The sequence below is a fragment of the Sinocyclocheilus rhinocerous genome, unplaced genomic scaffold (genome assembly GCF_001515625.1).
Source record: "Sinocyclocheilus rhinocerous isolate Xijiao unplaced genomic scaffold, SAMN03320098_v1.1 scaffold1069, whole genome shotgun sequence".
NCBI lineage: Eukaryota > Metazoa > Chordata > Actinopteri > Cypriniformes > Cyprinidae > Sinocyclocheilus > Sinocyclocheilus rhinocerous.
This window is the reverse complement of record NW_015635541.1, coordinates 2,053,733-2,072,804: the sequence shown is the minus strand read 5'-3', so window position 1 is coordinate 2,072,804 and position 19,072 is coordinate 2,053,733. Positions and strand designations below refer to the sequence as shown.

The 19,072-nt window shown below is 36.8% G+C and overlaps 1 protein-coding gene across 3 annotated transcripts in view; it reads left to right on the top strand.

Moving 5' to 3' along the window:
- The window catches only part of LOC107747274 (adhesion G protein-coupled receptor B3-like), a 168,202-nt gene extending 160,739 nt beyond the window's left edge, over positions 1-7,463 (top strand). For 2 of the 3 annotated variants that reach the window (XM_016561741.1, XM_016561740.1), the window contains exon 27: positions 3,016-3,877. In XM_016561741.1, the coding sequence (XP_016417227.1) occupies positions 3,016-3,686 (671 nt within the window). In that variant the 3' untranslated portion in view covers positions 3,687-3,877. Of the gene's footprint in view, positions 1-3,015; positions 3,878-4,802; positions 4,934-6,932 lie in introns of those variants that run through there. The other variant, XM_016561742.1, reaches the window with a different exon arrangement.
- The last annotated feature ends 11,609 nt before the right edge of the window (positions 7,464-19,072 follow it).

Genomic DNA, 19,072 nt, shown 5'->3' with positions numbered 1-19,072 from the left:
TTTTTTGACCCTCTAACTCTAGCACTCTCTATTCTAATTCTATTCTTAAAAAACACTAGCTTCTCTATTCTTTTTGTATTCTATCTATTTGTTTTCTCTTTATTTAATATACAATTAACAAAAAGCAAAAAAAAGGGGCCTCTAACATTTGCTTGCTCTATTCTTTTTCTATTCTATCAGTTTTCTTTTTATTTATTATATAATTTTAAAAAACCTTGCTACGTGTACTGCGTTAAGCTAACTGAGACTTGTTATAGCACTTGTATATCATTGCTCTTTTGTTGATTTTGATTGCTTCCATTGTCCTCATTTGTAAGTCGCTTTGGATAAAAGCATCTGCTAAATGACTAAATGTAAATGTAAATGTTTTAGAAGCCATCCATATATTGATATGGTACATATCAAATCAGAATTAGTCATAATTATTTTATTACACATGTTATTCTCTTTTATCTTTCGTTTTCCCTTTATCTAGCTGCCATATGGAATAAACCTAAATCCATGAGTTTTTTAATTGTCTCCCCAAAGTAAATGGTTGGTGAAGAACAGTGAAGCTTTTTAGTCCCTTGAAATTGGTTCAAAACAAGATTTTTGTTTCAAAGTCTAGATAGAATTGTTTTATTGTTATACTGAAAAGTTGTTTAAAAAATGTAATTCTTCTGACATCCAGCCAACAAAGTTCAGAACAGCATGAAGTCTTCATTACAGCCATTTTTTCAGCTTGTATGTAGCATCGCTATGCCCCTAGACAGCATGGTGACTCTTCTCACATTTCCTGAAAGCACTGACTGCATTTGTTTGTCTGTCTGAAGGTGAAAATGTTGCATGATGCAACGCAGTCTATTAGCTGGTTGTGTGTGGGATTTAGACCAATGAGATTGCATTGTGGGTGGGGCTACACAATGTGACGCCACATAAATAGAAACCAAGCAACTGATCAAATTTTGTCACTTATCGCAGCCAGAGCTCATTTAGACATCGATATGAGCTGCTAAATTACTTTAACTGCATAATGAGATGTCATGACAGTTGTTTGAATGTTTGTTTTTGTGTATCTGCACTTATGGCACGTTACTTAAAGTCTGTAAAAACTAGCTGACTAACAAGGACATAGTAAATCAGATAATTAGCCCATGCTGTAACCCTGAAATGCAGCAAGTAACACAATTTGCTAACCCTTTTGTTTTTGTTTTGAAAATGAGTGTAATATAACAGCGCCGTGACTCTAGTGTTCTTCATTAAAACTGGATTAAGAACAGCTCAGAAGGTGATATTGTGTCACATTGTGTGTCCTTCATTAGGACGGCATAATAAAACTTTAATCCAAGGTTTACTTCTAACTTCCAAAAAGCAGAAAAGTAAAACTCAGGAAAATCAGGTCATATTTGACCCCAAAATCAAATTAACAAAAAATAACTAAGTAATTATTTTAGAACAATTTAACATTTTTTTATTTTAAAATCTGATGATCCATAATAGGATTTCTTTAAAAAATATGTATATACTATGTTGTATGACTTTTTATGCAAAAAATAAATAAAGACACTTCAACACATTTACATATCATAGCACAGGTATATTTGTAGCAATAGCCAAAAATGCATTGTATGAGTCAAAATTATAGATTTTTATTTTATGCCAAAAATCATTAGGATATTAAGTAAAGATCATGTTCCATGAAGATATTTTGTAAATTTCCTACCATAAATATATTAAAACTTAATTTTTGATTAGTAATATACATTGCTAATGATGTACAAATCTCAATTTTGAAAAATTGACACTTATGACTGGTTTTGTGGTCCAGGGTCACATATGTATATTATTCTTATATATATTGATTTGTATTTGGGGTGTAATATGGCCAGGTTCTTGACAGATTTTATGAGATTCACCCTGAAAGGCCTTGTCTTGAGCCTAAAGCCCTTTCTGTGTTCTTCTATCAGTATTCTGCTGCGCTCTTCAGACACCATGTTGTGTGATGCATTAGTTTGGACTATCATCAGAGCTGGAGGATTTTTAACCAGCCGTTGTTGTCCTCTGGTCTCCTTGTTGTTGTGTTATGAACAGTGGCAGTAATTCCCTTATGGATTTGTGGAGATGCAGAGGACAGGCTGTTCTCACAGTGCTGATGCATCTTCTGTCATTGCATCTAGAGATGTCTGTGGCTCTTTCAGGTGAACAGAATCAATCCAGTCGAAATATGGACGTTTCTATAACAGAAGCTATTGTAAGGCTTGTGTATAGATAGTCTTTGATGAAAAGATTTGCTTAGATGGTTAGTGCTGATGGACAAGTACAACCAAGCTGTTGAACAAGGTGGTGAAGTTGTTCAGACAGCATCTCTGTGATGAACTGGTCAGCCAAATAAGTCTCGATAGTTAACCTGTTCATCTTCAGCCCGATCATTTTGATCAAAACCAAAGAAGTGTCATATTCAGACTAGATCAAAACAACAGCATCTCTGTGATGAACTGGTCAACCAAAGAAGACTTGATAGTTAACCTGTTGATCTTCAATCCTTCGTTTTTACGAAAACCTAAAAAGTTGGTTGTAGATCAAAACTTATTTATACTAGGGGCCCTAATTTGATCTTTCTTAAAATATGACTGAATTAAAGTGAATTAGGTTCTTGCTGATTAAACAATTTGGCCCATATGACACATGCTTCAACCAGGATGAATTTATTTTTTTTAAATCTGCTAGAGTGTGTCGTTTTCGAGATATTTGTCACTAGAATTGTAGCTTTTTATATGTTAAAATCACTTGTTGTGGGGGCGCAGGGTCAACATAACCTTTCACCAGGGCCGTTATTGTTGCATATGTTAGTAATAACACCGGTCTGTTATGAAATGTTTAACTTCTGATGGTTAAGTTGCTCAATGTTCTGATTGACGGTCTGATTCAACATTGCTTGTTTTTTTCGGTTCTTTTCAGTTCTAAATCAACATTTAAAGCATAGCATACATTCTTGCATCACACACTTTGACTAATGATGTTCCTTCCTACCTGCAGCTCTCCACAAAGACATGGGCTCCTGCCGAGCGGCCATCATCACCGGCACCCTCTCCCGCATCTCTCTCAATGATGAGGAGGAAGAGAAAGGTCCCGAGGGGCTCAATTACTCCACGTTGCCTGGCAACATCATGTCTAAAGTGATCATCCAGCAGCCCTCTGGACTTCACATGTCCATGGGCATGGGCGATCTGGGAGAGCAGTGTTTGGACAGCACGGCAGACATGCGGCGAACCGTATACCTGTGTACAGATGACACCACCAGGCAGAGCGAGCAGGAGCTGAGCGGTCACCCCCAGCCGGGGCAGATGGAAACGGACTACATGGTCCTGCCTCGCAGTTCTGCGGCCGTGGTGTCGGGGGCCGGGTCCAGCAGCGTTCCCACCCTGCTGAAGGAGGACAGCAAGATGAGCATGACCATGGACTCTCTGTCACACGACAGGTTGATGCATTACAAGATGGGCGCAGAGTTTAACCTCGGGCCCTCGGGGATGGAGCACATGGGAATGGAACAGCAGTACTCTGTCCAGGCAGAACACATGCACAACTTGCCCTTTGAGCCACGCACGGCTGTGAAGAACTTCCTGGCGGAAATGGAGGAGAGCGGAGGACTGTCTCGAAGCGAAACCGGTTCAACTATATCGATGAGCTCTTTAGAGGTGCGACTTTGAGTCTAGACAGTTAGAAGTAAACTCTACACTAGTACATGAACACAGATGCTTCTAGCTCCATGAGCGTGATTTTACTCAATGTGCACCGAAATGTGTCGCAATGCATTTTTAGTGTTGCCACAAGTGCGTTATAGTGGGTCTTCTATACTGTCAGTTAGAAAATCTTAATGTGTAATGCCCTAATATCTTAATCCCCCAAATGAAGCCAAAGACAACTGGCAAAAAAAGAAAGTTTAACCTAAAGATGTTGATGTTCAATCTGCAAAGAATTGAAAGTAACAACATTTTGTTTTCTTTTATATTTTGACATCGTCAGCAACCAATAGATGGTTCTATCCATAGGTTGTTGACTGGATGGAGGCAGATCTGAATGCAAACTTGTTATGAAAATTGAAAATTGAGTTATGACAATTTGTTTAAAAATTACAGTATTAAAAAAATGCAAAAATGCATAGATGATTTTTCAGTAAGATCAGTAACGTACATTTAGAAACTTTTATTTCATGCCAACTTTAAAAGGATAGTTCACTCCAAAAATGAAAATTGTCTTCAGTTACTCACTCTCATGTCTTTCCAAATCTGTATGACTGACTTTGTCTTGAAGAACGCAAAACAAGATGTTTCGAAAAATGTTTTTATTTGTTGTTTAGACCCCAGCTTTCTTGACAGTATCTTCTTTTGTGTTAAATATGTCCAGCGAGACCAAGCATTTGTGCCTGCGTTTGCGTACTTCTTGTAGACTGGCCTTTAAGATCATTGCAGAGTCATTGTAAGACATTTCAACCTCTCATCATTACTGAAATTTTGAAAAGCACTGGTATCGACCGGCTGGCTGCCTTGAGGGGAAAATACATTTGAACCTGATCCATTTTCTTCCAAAAGCCTCAAGGCATGCAAGTCTAGCTCTGGTGCGCAAGAAACATACTTGCTTATATACAGTGCTGTGAAAAGGTTTTTGCCCCCTTCCTGTTTTTTTAATTTTTTGCATATTTGTCACACTTAAAAGATTCAGATCATCAAACCAATTTTAATATTACGCAAAGATAATGCAGGTTTTGTCCTGTTGCAAAGTTCTGGTTCTCAGCTTGACTGAACTCCAAATCCCACCCCCCTTCCCTCCCCTCCCACCCTTGCCATTACAGAAAGTCATGCACACCAGGAAAAGGCATATGGAGCTGTTCCAGGAACTCAATCAGAAATTTCAAACCCTGGACCGATTTCGAGACATACCAAATATGGGCGGCATGGTGAGTAACAGGATACGGGGTTCAGTGTGTCTCATTACAGAGTACCGGGGGGTGCCGCGTTGTCTATGTTTAGCTGTGTCTACTGGTGGCGCCCCAGTCTTGTGCACAGGAAGTGAGTGACTGAAGGAATTAATAGTTATCCACCCAGTGTATTCAAGTGGAAAAATAGCACAGCCGCCTGCTCCGGGGAGGGGGGCGGTGGAAGAGGAGATGAGAGAGGAAGAAGAGAAGAGGAAGAGCGACTGAGCCGTCATTGTGATCCATGCTCATGCACTCATTCAAACACAAGGCACAAAACACAAGGCCATGAGCTGCTAACATGCTTATTATTTCCTTTTCTATTGGCTAATCGCTGCTTGGCGAATGCACGGGACAAAAAACACTTGATTTGCTTCAGATATTGGAGAGCTTCTCTGTGCTTTCCGCAGTACGATGCACCAATTATCTGTAATTGTAAGGCCGGTGGGATTGTTTGATTGGAGCAGGCCAATTGCAACAATCACATTTCATCATCCAGCAGCATGCAGCAGAGGAACGTTCAGTGTCGTTTGGCGTCCAGCTGACTGGCACTGTGAGGTTCACTCTGATCATCAATTAACAGATTTTTAGACGTGTTTTTTAATTAGCTCAGCCTCGGTATAGTGGCCTACAATTCATCTCCTGCTATTACAGTAGCATGCATTTTCAGTGATTGGATCCCAGTTGAAACCCTCTCGACCTCGATGAAAGCCAGTGCACTTAAGACGCATTGTGATCGGATGACTGAAAATACAGTACATTTTGATTCTATTCGATGCTGGTGGTAAATGTTAATGTGGTCTTGCGATCTGGTCACCTGATTTAATGATTTATTCCACTTTAGACTGTTAATCCAATATAGATTCACAAACGTTATTTTCTCCCTTTTTATTCACTTGTAATCCCCATTAGCATTAAGAATGTTTCTAAAGTAGGAAATCGACTGAATGCCTTTTCTAAGCGGTCAACATAACGGAAAGCATTTCGATTCAATGTAAATGATGGAAATTTCTGTTTAATGCAGCCTCTAAAAGTGGCATTTCCATATCGTGCAGCTAAGTGCAATCAGATGCAAGTGGCCAGATACGATCCTGATACGAAATGCATGGCTAACACTTTACAGTGAGGCGCTATATTTTAACATTAACTAATGCATTCATGAACTAACAATGAAATGGTGCGCTACTGCATTTATTAATCTAGGCTAATGCTAATTTCTACATTTCAAGTCATATAAATTAGCATTAATGTATCATGAAAGAACATGAATTGCCAATGAACAATAGTATATTAATAAATGAACCAAAACTATGAAATTGGTGGATTCCTAATTCAAGAACCCTAATGCATTAGCTAAAGTTAACAAATAGAAATGCATGTTGATGTCAGGTGTATATTCATGTAGTCGAAGCAGCTGGCGACGTGTCCCTTTGGCCACGTTACTTCCCTTTACCCACGTTCAATCAGACTGCAGAACTTTGCCATCCACTGCCTGTTGCTTGGTAACCACTGGAAGAAATGATTCTGTGTTTTTATTCCCTTGAAAAATCTGAGATGTTCCTGAATCTGGAAACACCCCAAACATGCTGTTAGGTCAAATACTTTGATTATTGAGCACTGGATGTGTATGTGCAGCGGCTCCAAAAACGTATTTTTGGGACACAGATGTATGAATGTCATTGTGTTAGTTAACAAAATATAACAAGCCAAGTGACATATATATATATATATATATGTATATTTAAGAAAGGCCATCATTTGGTTTGATATTTTTTATCTAATGGGGTGACTTTCATACAGTGTCCAAATATTTTTAGGGCCGAACATGAGAACATGAATTAAAGCTTGATGATTCATGTCCATGTGCAACTTCCAATGTCTGACAGTGTCACAAAACGAGGCGCTGTAACGAGAAACCATATTGAGAATATTGCAGAAATGCGATATTTCTAACACGGCGGCTTCTCGTCCTTTTCCGTAGGACAAGGCAATGCCAAACAAGAACCCCTGGGAGAGCTTCAACCCGCCAAGTGAATATCAGAACTACGCCACAATGAATGTACTAGAATCAGACACAAAGAACTCTCTGGAGATGACTAACGCTGAGTGGGAAAGGTGTATCAGCCTCCCTTTGGACGTCCAGGAGGGAGACTTTCAGACAGAAGTCTGAGAATTAATGAAGCGTTAGCGGGGACGCGGATGAAGGTGGACATATTTTGCACTGAACAAAAACGCGGAAGACTTCTCATGCAGCCTTGGAAAGACGTATATGGATTCTTGGAGTCTAGCAGGGACAATATGTGCCAATAAGATTTTAAAACAAGGACGGACCGACGGATAAAAAGACGTTAGAAAAAGACAAAAAAACATCTGTGTTATCTTTTTTTTTTGTATTCTCACTCGTGTATTTAGTGGGGGGCAGACATGTACAATATCGAACATCATGTGTTTCAAAAGTAACCAGTTGGAAAATAATCGGTTCCAAAAGCGTTATCTTTCCAGATGAGACCTCGAGGAGAAAAACGACACGTGACATGACGTCCACCCACGAGCGGCGGCTGGGTTCGGTTTTTTGTTCGGCAGCAGACGAGCCCGGGAACACAATGTATATACTTGCGCAGGTTTTTAAAAAGTTTATAACAAGTCCGTTTGGCCATTACTACACTTTTTACTTTATAATATGAAAAGACAAAACTATTCAGAGGCAAAGAGGATTTTTTTCTGTCATTTAAAAATGAATGTTTGTCAAGCTACATTCTTCATTGCTTTAAATGCAATAAAGGTAATACTCACTTTTTTATGAATAATATATTTCAAAACTTTAATACTGCAGAATCTGCCTGGAAGCTCAGTAAAGCTCTCTCATCTGCAGCCCTGTATAAAATATTTAAAAATCAAAAATGTTGTATGGTGTAAATAAAACTTTTGTCTACATATGTTTTACTTGTGCCAAGTTTATTTTAATGAGAAAAGAGAAAATGCCAACTTGATGAGAGTTATAGCGAAAAATGTTAACATTTGAAAAAGGAATGTAAATAAAAGAGGAAATATGTTCGTACTGCTTCAGAGAACTTGTCGACTTACTCCTGTGTCGTGCTGCGTGTCTCTTTTCTGGACACACCAATCTCTGTGGATGTCCTCTCGTTCTCAAGGCCCTTCATTCAACAGCGGCAGAAAAATGCTCTGTAATAACAAATAACAACAGGGTATTTTTATCGGCCATTAGTGGAAAGGAGGAGACGTGCACGGCGCTGGCTATTAAAAATAGCACAGCGGAGCTAAAAATAACAGGAAGTGTAGTCACTTCGGGCTAACGGCGCGTCGCATATGGCGTACCTTATGTGCGATTACGCTATCAGCCGAGGAGCTGACAGGATACAGAGAACTGAACCAGAAATACTACCAAAACCTCTTGGATTTTAAGACAAGTTTACAGTTTAAATTGGGTTGTTTTCTGTTTTTAACGGTGCATTCTTCCAATCCCTCAAAACATCAACAAATTTTCTGAATTTGGAGGCAAAACGGTTATATCTTTAGCATGAGGCTGATAGTGTTTGTTCATATTCGTGTTATTTGTACAACAGCCAACGCAAAGAGGCTCTTTCTCAACAGAAAAGTAGAGCTCACCTGTCAAAATACAGAATACAGAATTCCAAATACAGAAAAGGCCGTGCTGTCACGTACCGCCGCTACTTATAGACCTGCAGCTCCGGATGACGTCAGGAGCATCTGTTTAGCGCTATAACTCATCCTCTAACATTTACTGTTTTAGAAATCTAGTGTGTCATTATGCATTTCACACAATGACATTGTGTCTACAGACTCGTGTCATGACTCACACACCTTGTCAGTCACAGAGGCCGTGATTCAGTCACGTCAAGCCGGACCTCAACAATACAATATGGGAGATAATTGTGGAGCTCACTGGGATTAGATTTAATACTTTTGCCAGATATGACTGGACGCTCACTGATGACAGATGGGACAGAAAAAGCGGTTCCAAAGGGATTATATTCCTAAACTTCAGCTTACATTGTGAGATGGGCCTCAAGTGCTGTCATCTCATCTCATATATATATATAATTATTATTATTATCAACAACGTTGAAAAGTTTTGCTGCTTGATATTTTTTTGGAAAAGGTGATACAATACCATTCAAACATTTGGGGTAAGTATGACTGAAGACAAAAAAAGAAAACAAAAATAAATGTATACTTTTATTTATCAAGGATGCATGAATTTGGTCGAAAGTGGCAGTAAAGGAAGACATAATGTTACAAACAAATATATTTTAAATAAATGTTGCATAAACTTTATATAAACTTTAGAATCCAAAAAAAAAAATGTATCACAGTTTTCACAAAACATTAGCACATTTTTTTTTCCAAAATTGATAATAGTAAGAACCATTATTAATAATTGCGCACCAGATAATCAATCAGAATGATTTCTGAAGGATCATGTGACACTGAAAATTCAGATCACAGGAATAAATTACATTTTAAAACATATTGAATTAGAAAACAGTTATTTTTAATTGCAATAATATTTCACAATTTTACTGGCTTTACTGTATTTTTGTTCAAATAAATGCAGTCTTTCAAAAACATTTAAAAATCTTAATTTTTCCAAACTGGTAGCCACCAGTGCAAATATGATAAAAAGACAGAAAACTGAACTTTGCAAAGTTTCGATGATTCACTCAGGAACTTATTTAAAGTAATGTACTTAAGCAATTTATCAGTTGTCTCAAACACAGTAGAAAATGTGAAAAACAACTTGACATGCTCATGTAACGCGATTTTTAGTTTAACTTTGGAGAAGATTGCAAACTAATGGTGGATATTAACAGAAAAAGCATTCATTAGTGCACAAATGTTGACCTCCGAGGTCAGAAAACACAGTAATGAGATGTAGAAGAAGAGGCGGGTAGTACTGACATTGACTGGAGATGTCACCGTATTAAAAATAATAAAGCACATGAGACAAGCCCATTATGACAGCGACCAAACACGATGACACACATGCAACGGATCCCAGGCCCTGTTCTCCGTTCTCCACGGCTCAAATGAAATTACGTTTGTCCTCTTCTGTTCTTCAATGTGCAAATCAAAATGTCAAATCCATCACATTACAGGCCGGCGGGAAATCACGGCAAATGAAATTCAGCACGCGCACAGTGAGCGGGCCCTGGTGGGTGCTTGTGAGTCCAGCAGGGGACACATGGAGAGGTGGATCAGACTCATCTCTGACAGACATGCAGGAGAGGGAATTGAAGCGTATGTCAACACAGACTCTGTATTCTCACTGGTGCTCAGATTACAACTTCCATTTATGATCAGAAGGGACCGCTGTCAGTGTGAACACGCAAAACAATGTCCAATGGAGCATTTGATGCTATATTTGTTGTGTTGTCTCACATTCCAGAATCCAGATTATTTTAATGGAAAGCTAGGAAATAAACTCTTAAGCTTGGCCATACTTTAAGACTTCATTTGCAGTTTCCTTGTTATAAATGAAATTGGTTGTTTGGCATGTGTTTTATTATTAAAAGAAGTAATAATGAATAGATAAGTATTACTTGTAACTGGTTACAATTAATAATTAAATCATACTATGAATTATATGGTGCATTACAAGGCATAATCAAAATTAATTTATAATGCATTACATATAAAGGCTTCAAATAAAGTCAAAATAATATTAAAATCATGAAGTCGAAATCAAATTAAACATCTGTAATTGTGTCTTAACATAAAATGTGTGTGCGTATATATACACACACATGTAATTTATTAAATATATATAATAACCTTTGTAAAAGGGTTTGAAATTATGAATGAATTCATTCATCTACATGGTGTAAAAACTGAATGAGGAAAAATGAAAGGATCCAAATGATGTTACTTCCTGGGTTTTGTATTTGTATTTTTATTATTATTATTGTGAAGACAGACATTTGATGCGTTTAAACCACACTGAGTTAATCACATGCAAGATTAAGTTTATCTAAGGAAATTGCACCTGATTCAGAGAAAGTGATGTTAACAAGCAAACGTTCAATAAACAGTTTGTTTTATTACATTTATTTAATTATATAATTATTTAAAAATAGTATATCGTTATTTATAAGAAAAATACATTATTATATATTTTTAAATATTTGTTGCAATATATTAAAAATAGCATATAGTTATTTATAAGAAAAATTTATATATTTTATATTAGTATAATATTTGGGTAGCTGTACTGCTGTAAGGGAATGTGGCTGTGGTTTCAGAACCATGGACAGCAGCCTGTTGTGACCCCAAACGTATTTAGACATTTGTAATTGCGCGGCACGACAAATCCCTGACAGAAAACTGCTGCTGCGTTCTATTCATGACGTATTGGCACAAATTTCAAATGATTTTCAACGGTTGCTTTGTCGCGTCCAGTGTACTAGACAGACTTTAGCTGTTGCGGCGCAGAACCGGTGGTACTCACCTATCGAGAAGAAACAAAGCAACCTCTGCGTCCGATCGCAGGCCTTCCGCTCCTTGAGTTCTCTCCAGCGCTGGAAAGCTGATCCGATATTTACACGGGTCCTACTTCTTGCCTTATTGCATTAAGCCCGCTTTTGTTCCGCAGAGGTTTTCCTCTTTTGTTTTTTATCTGCCATCTCTATCTTTCTGTCGCTCGGCTCACTAATGTCCGTGCACTGAATGCTCTCTCCTCCACATCATGAGTAGACACGCCCTTACTGCTGATTGACTACAAGTTTGTTTTGCTACTCGGTCCGAATCAGTTCTCTAAGCGTCTTTGAAAAATCGCTTACCCCACCTTTAATGTCATTGCATAGATAAAATATTTATTTTGAAGAAATGTTGCAAAAATTTTAGTCTGACTTGAATACATTTTGGGGTCACTGTATATGAAAACCAATGGCAAATTGCATAGTTGCACACCACAGCTTTGCATACTATGCATGGTGTCATAAGTTGAAATCTTACATCTAGAATAGCTTGAACACTGGCAAATAATTGAATTGCTTTTGCTTTCTCTTTAGGAGTCAGATTCTGTAATGCATGAAGAACAAACGTTAGCCTGATCAGGAATGAAGAATTAATGGGTAAATTATCCTACGGAGAATAAACTGCAGTGGCATCTAGTCTGCAGGCCATGCTATATTCAGCTGATACAGTTTGAACCGATTCATGTAAATTAATCTAACTTAAGCTATTTTTGCTTGTGAAGTTTAAATCTGAGATGCTATCAAAGCATCTTTCTTTCATAAGCCACTGATTCAGGTGTCCTATCAAACAGTCTGCTATGAGGGCATAAACATTCATTACTCTACTGAAGTACATACTGTAGTTAGGGGACATTCAATTATTTCAATAAACACTGCAAGTCCCAAGATGTCCTCTAATTGCTTTGAAGTAGAGGCTTCTGCTAATGGCTCCCTGTAGGATGAGTTGTGTTTTACTCAGCTGTACGACTCCCCAGCTGCCAGCAGCTCCTTATGGACACAGTTTAACAGCGCTCATAATGGCACAGGACATCACACAGCAACTACCAGTTTCTATTCTATTCTTTGACCTCTGGCTAAGTAAATATCATCCCCACAAGCATGGCCTTTTCTGCTCCAGATGGGCTGCTGCTATTTCAGGAAATGGTCAGTGAAAAGCTCAGGATTTCATGAGACTCGTGACAATGGGGACAATTACACCTTATTAGACTATCTTCGACCTTATATGTTAATTATTCATACTTCATGTTAGAACTGCATAATATTAGAAAAAAAGACATTGCAATAAGAAAAAAATACTTGCATTTTATAAAAATAAAAATAAAAATCAATTATTTTATAACTTAAAATAGCTTAAAATAGAATAGCTATTTAGAATGAATTAATCATTCTAGAATGATAAAATGAACTAAATTTTATGGCTGAATTATTTGGGTGGAAAATGAACAATTTAAGTGGTCACACTTGGGAATTTTCTTTATAAATCAACTGAAACTTTTTTCAGTAACTATAAAGCCCAAAAAAACAAAACAATGAATTTTAATTTTCATATGACATTCCCACTGTTTTTGACCCATTCATTATGACTTTCAATTATGTATTATTATTTTTTAATTATTATTATCAATTCTATTGTGATTGTTATTAAATGAAACAATTAAACAAAGTAAAAATTATATTGTAAGTATTGTACTGTAAAATAAAAACTATTTAAATAATTTTTAATATAATTTAAAAATATCATTCAGAGGTTTGTTGAGTTGGAAGTTTACCAGCACTAGAGTGCAGATATGACAGTGGATTTTTATCATTTATGGACCATAGAGTATATTACAGCCTATCACACACTTGATATTAGGGTTGGGTATCGTCTGAATTTTATCGATTCCGATTCTGCTTATTGATTCCGATTCTTATCGATTCCTATCCAATAACATAAAAAATCCAATATAAAAAAATTAAGTCAAACATTTATTCTGTGTTTTTTTTAGCTGTTGCAGCTGAATAACATGAGCAAAAATCAGCAGCCTACAGAACACTGCAAGAGGAATTTTAATAAAAATACCACAGCAAAAACAACTAGATTAATATAAATGTAAAATATTAAAGTGTTAAAGACAAGTAAACAGTGAACAGTAAACCAAATTTCAGGTACAGAAACTGTAATTAAAAGTTTTAAAACACTGCATAGTTTTCTTTTCATAAACAAAATATAGATTAATTAAAGTTATTACATATATTCAGTCAAGATCAGTGAATGATTTTCTTCTGTTCTTTGATTAAAGGGGTCATATGATGTTGCTAAAAAGAACATTATTTTGTGCATTTGGTGTAATGAAATGTGTTTATGCGGTTTAAGGTTAAAAAAAAACATTATTTTCCACATACTGTACATTATTGTTTCTCCTCTATGCCCCGCCTTTCTGAAATGCGTTGATTTTTACAAAGCTCATCGTTCTGAAAAAGCGAGGTGTGCTCTGATTGGCCAGCTATCCAATGCGTTGTGATTGGCCGAATACCTCAAGCGTGAGACGGAAATGTTACGCCCCACACATACTGTTGATGCCGTGTCCGGCCGGAGCGACGAGACATAAACATTAAAACCCATTACAAACGAGGCATTTGTTGCATCCAGTAGGGACATAATTACGGATTATAATGACGTATAGAAACAAACCAAATCCAATGTTACACCGTGTCTACACCAGACGCGAGTGGCGCGGCACGACAAATCCCTGACAGAAAACTGCTGCTGCGTTCTATTCATGACGTATTGGCACAAATTTCAAATGATTTTCAACGGTCGCTTTGTCGCGTCCAGTGTACTAGACAGACTTTAGCTGTTGCGGCGCAGAAACGGTGTTACTCACCTATCGAGAAGAAACAAAGCAACCTCTGCGTCCGATCGCAGGCCTTCCGCTCCTTGAGTTCTCTCCAGCGCTGGAAAGCTGATCCGATATTTACACGGGTCCTACTTCTTGCCTTATTGCATTAAGCCCGCTTTTGTTCCGCAGAGGTTTTCCTCTTTTGTTTTTTATCTGCCATCTCTATCTTTCTGTCGCTCGGCTCACTAATGTCCGTGCACTGAATGCTCTCTCCTCCACATCATGAGTAGACACGCCCTTACTGCTGATTGACTACAAGTTTGTTTTGCTACTCGGTCCGAATCAGTTCTCTAAGCGTCTTTGAAAAATCGCTTACCCCACCTTTAATGTCATTGCATAGATAAAATATTTATTTTGAAGAAATGTTGCAAAAATTTTAGTCTGACTTGAATACATTTTGGGGTCACTGTATATGAAAACCAATGGCAAATTGCATAGTTGCACACCACAGCTTTGCATACTATGCATGGTGTCATAAGTTGAAATCTTACATCTAGAATAGCTTGAACACTGGCAAATAATTGAATTGCTTTTGCTTTCTCTTTAGGAGTCAGATTCTGTAATGCATGAAGAACAAACGTTAGCCTGATCAGGAATGAAGAATTAATGGGTAAATTATCCTACGGAGAATAAACTGCAGTGGCATCTAGTCTGCAGGCCATGCTATATTCAGCTGATACAGTTTGAACCGATTCATGTAAATTAATCTAACTTAAGCTATTTTTGCTTGTGAAGTTTAAATCTGAGATGCTATCAAAGCATCTTTCTTTCATAAGCCACTGATTCAGGTGTCCTATCAAACAGTCTGCTATGAGGGCATAAACATTCATTACTCTACTGAAGTACATACTGTAGTTAGGGGACATTCAATTATTTCAATAAACACTGCAAGTCCCAAGATGTCCTCTAATTGCTTTGAAGTAGAGGCTTCTGCTAATGGCTCCCTGTAGGATGAGTTGTGTTTTACTCAGCTGTACGACTCCCCAGCTGCCAGCAGCTCCTTATGGACACAGTTTAACAGCGCTCATAATGGCACAGGACATCACACAGCAACTACCAGTTTCTATTCTATTCTTTGACCTCTGGCTAAGTAAATATCATCCCCACAAGCATGGCCTTTTCTGCTCCAGATGGGCTGCTGCTATTTCAGGAAATGGTCAGTGAAAAGCTCAGGATTTCATGAGACTCGTGACAATGGGGACAATTACACCTTATTAGACTATCTTCGACCTTATATGTTAATTATTCATACTTCATGTTAGAACTGCATAATATTAGAAAAAAAGACATTGCAATAAGAAAAAAATACTTGCATTTTATAAAAATAAAAATAAAAATCAATTATTTTATAACTTAAAATAGCTTAAAATAGAATAGCTATTTAGAATGAATTAATCATTCTAGAATGATAAAATGAACTAAATTTTATGGCTGAATTATTTGGGTGGAAAATGAACAATTTAAGTGGTCACACTTGGGAATTTTCTTTATAAATCAACTGAAACTTTTTTCAGTAACTATAAAGCCCAAAAAAACAAAACAATGAATTTTAATTTTCATATGACATTCCCACTGTTTTTGACCCATTCATTATGACTTTCAATTATGTATTATTATATTATTATCATTATTATCAATTCTATTGTGATTGTTATTAAATGAAACAATTAAACAAAGTAAAAATTATATTGTACTGATTGTACTGTAAAATAAAAACTATTTAAATAATTTTTAATATAATTTAAAAATATCATTCAGAGGTTTGTTGAGTTGGAAGTTTACCAGCACTAGAGTGCAGATATGACAGTGGATTTTTGTCATTTATGATTCTGCTTATCGATTCCGATTCTTATCGATTCCAATAAGACATAAAAAATCCAATATAAAAAAATTAAGTCAAACATTTATTCTGTGTTTTTTTTAGCTGTTGCAGCTGAATAACATGAGCAAAAATCAGCAGCCTACAGAACACTGCAAGAGGAATTTTAATAAAAATACCACAGCAAAAACAACTAGATTAATATAAATGTAAAATATTAAAGTGTTAAAGACAAGTAAACAGTGAACAGTAAACCAAATTTCAGGTACAGAAACTGTAATTAAAAGTTTTAAAACACTGCATAGTTTTCTTTTCATAAACAAAATATAGATTAATTAAAGTTATTACATATATTCAGTCAAGATCAGTGAATGATTTTCTTCTGTTCTTTGATTAAAGGGGTCATATGATGTTGCTAAAAAGAACATTATTTTGTGCATTTGGTGTAATGAAATGTGTTTATGCGGTTTAAGGTTAAAAAAAAACATTATTTTCCACATACTTGATTGGCCAGCTATCCAGTGCGTTGTGATTGGCCGAATACCTCAAGCGTGTGACGGAAATTTTACGCCCCTTGCCATATTGTGATGATGCCCTGTCAGGCCGGAGTGATGATTCAAAAACATGAAAACCCATTATAAACGAGGCATTTGTTGCATCCAGTGGGGACATAATTATGAAAGAAGTCAGTTCTGGCCCGGAACAACCTTTTCTACAGTGGAAATGCACGGAACGGTTCGAGAACGGACACAAACCGGGAACCCGCACCGCGACCGCTGTTCTCTGTGCACTGCTTGCACTTGCGCTTCGTGTGCGTTGCACGCAAACAAGGCGCAAGTTCTTTCCATTCCTGCAATTAAATCGTTTTAAAATCACATTAAAATGCAAACGAAGAAATCGTTAAGCAGAATCGAAATGCACGCGTCTTTCCTACACTATGCTACAATAAATGCTAACCCCTAAGCCTACCCATAGAGACTATAAAAACATGGACGTAGTGTCCATGACGTCACCCATAGGTTTCCGAAGAGCGTTTTTGAAGCCTAAAGTAGGCGGAGCCGGCCGACACCATCTTGGCAGTGCGTTACCGCACGTCACTCCCGGATAAACGAAAATGGGCAAAGAGGCGGGAGCAGGTTGCTGAAACCACACCCACCTAGCGCGACGGTGGTGACAGCAGCGGCAATCCCAGTTTAAGTCACTTCCTTGTTGGCTTCACGAGAGAGAGCGGGAGTTTGCCGCTTGAGCCTACCCCACACCTGACCCTAACCTTAGCCAGTGAAATTGGCTGCACGGCAGGATTGGCGCTGAATAGTGTGGTAAAGAAAGTAATATTTATTTATATAGCATATTTTATTTTAGATCAATTAGAAACAATGTTTAATTTATAAAGTTTTATTTTGAAATGTAAGTCAATAACAATTGGCCGAAACCAGAGTCAATGGTGAAAGTCTTTGCGTGAAGAGACCCCGCCCATTTTGGAGGTTCTGCCCACTTTTGGAGTTCACGCCGCATTTTGAAGATCTCCTTGTCTGCAGTTCTTGGAAATTTGGAACCAGTTCTAAAATGGAACCGGTTTTCGATACCCAACCTTACTTGATACAGACAAATGTTTAACCGTAAAGTCTGAGCCTTCCTATGAGACTTCCAGCATCCATAAAAGAGAAAGAGCAGAGCAGAGCAGAGATGTTAGAGGGAAGTCCCTTTGTAACTATCAGTTTGTGCTGAAACAGATCATGTTAACAGCTCGACTAGACAGACCCAAATGTTTTTTTCAATGGGAGCGTTTGTAGCGACTCCCATTGGAAAAAGGGCAGAGGTTAACATGCCGAGAGAGCCGAGAGCAGAGCACAAGAACAAACAAGCACTAACACACACACAGGCATATTACTGCAGCGCTGACTGCCTACTTCCACAGACTCCTTGAGGACTGGCCTCCATTAAACAACATGTCTAAACAAGCTGTGCTTATGATACACACTATTTCCTCTGTGCAGTGACATCTACACTAACTGTGTAAAACAACACATCTAGAATCAGTCATTTAAGGACTACACTGATATTGCTACCTTTGTGTAAGTAGGTTATATTCACTACCTTTCAAAAGTTTGGGGTCAATAACATTTTTTTAATGTATTTGAATATCTCTTATGGCCACTAAGGCTGTAATTTGATATTTTTTTAAAATGGTAAAAAAAAAAAAAAAATTCTATTTTAATAGATTTTAAAATGTAATTTATTCCTGTGATGGCAAAGCTGAATTTTCAGCATCATTACTCCAGTCTTCAGTGTCACAAGATTCTTCAGAAATAATTCCAATATGCTGATTTGGTGCTCAAGAAATTTCTATTTCTTGTTATCAATTTTAATATTTATATTTATGTTGTGAAAATGGTCTTTTTTCAGGATTCTTCGATGAATAGAAACCTAAAAACAGCATTTATTTTGAAAAAAATATTTCTTTAACATTATTAATCTCTTTCTATTTTTATTTTTATTATTATGTTTGTCTATGTAAACAAGATGTGTTGTGGGGGATGATTAAATGCCTTATTTTTACATATTTTCATTTTATGCAATATGCATTATTAAAATCTTCATTATATTATAAAAAAATTGACACTCTTAACAATAGCACTCAATTCTTATATTCCTTATAATAGAATCCTTATATTCTCTGTTATTTTTAATTAATAATTATAATTGGTTAATTTTAAAGTATATTAAAGTAGTATTATTTATGAATGATTAAAGTTATAGTACATTACATATACAGTCCTAATATAATTACCAGAATGCTTACTATTTACAAGAATACTAAAAATAAACTAAAAACTAGCCGTACAAATAATATTTCCAAACCATGAAGACTCATCATTGAAAACTATTGTATAAAGAACTAAAA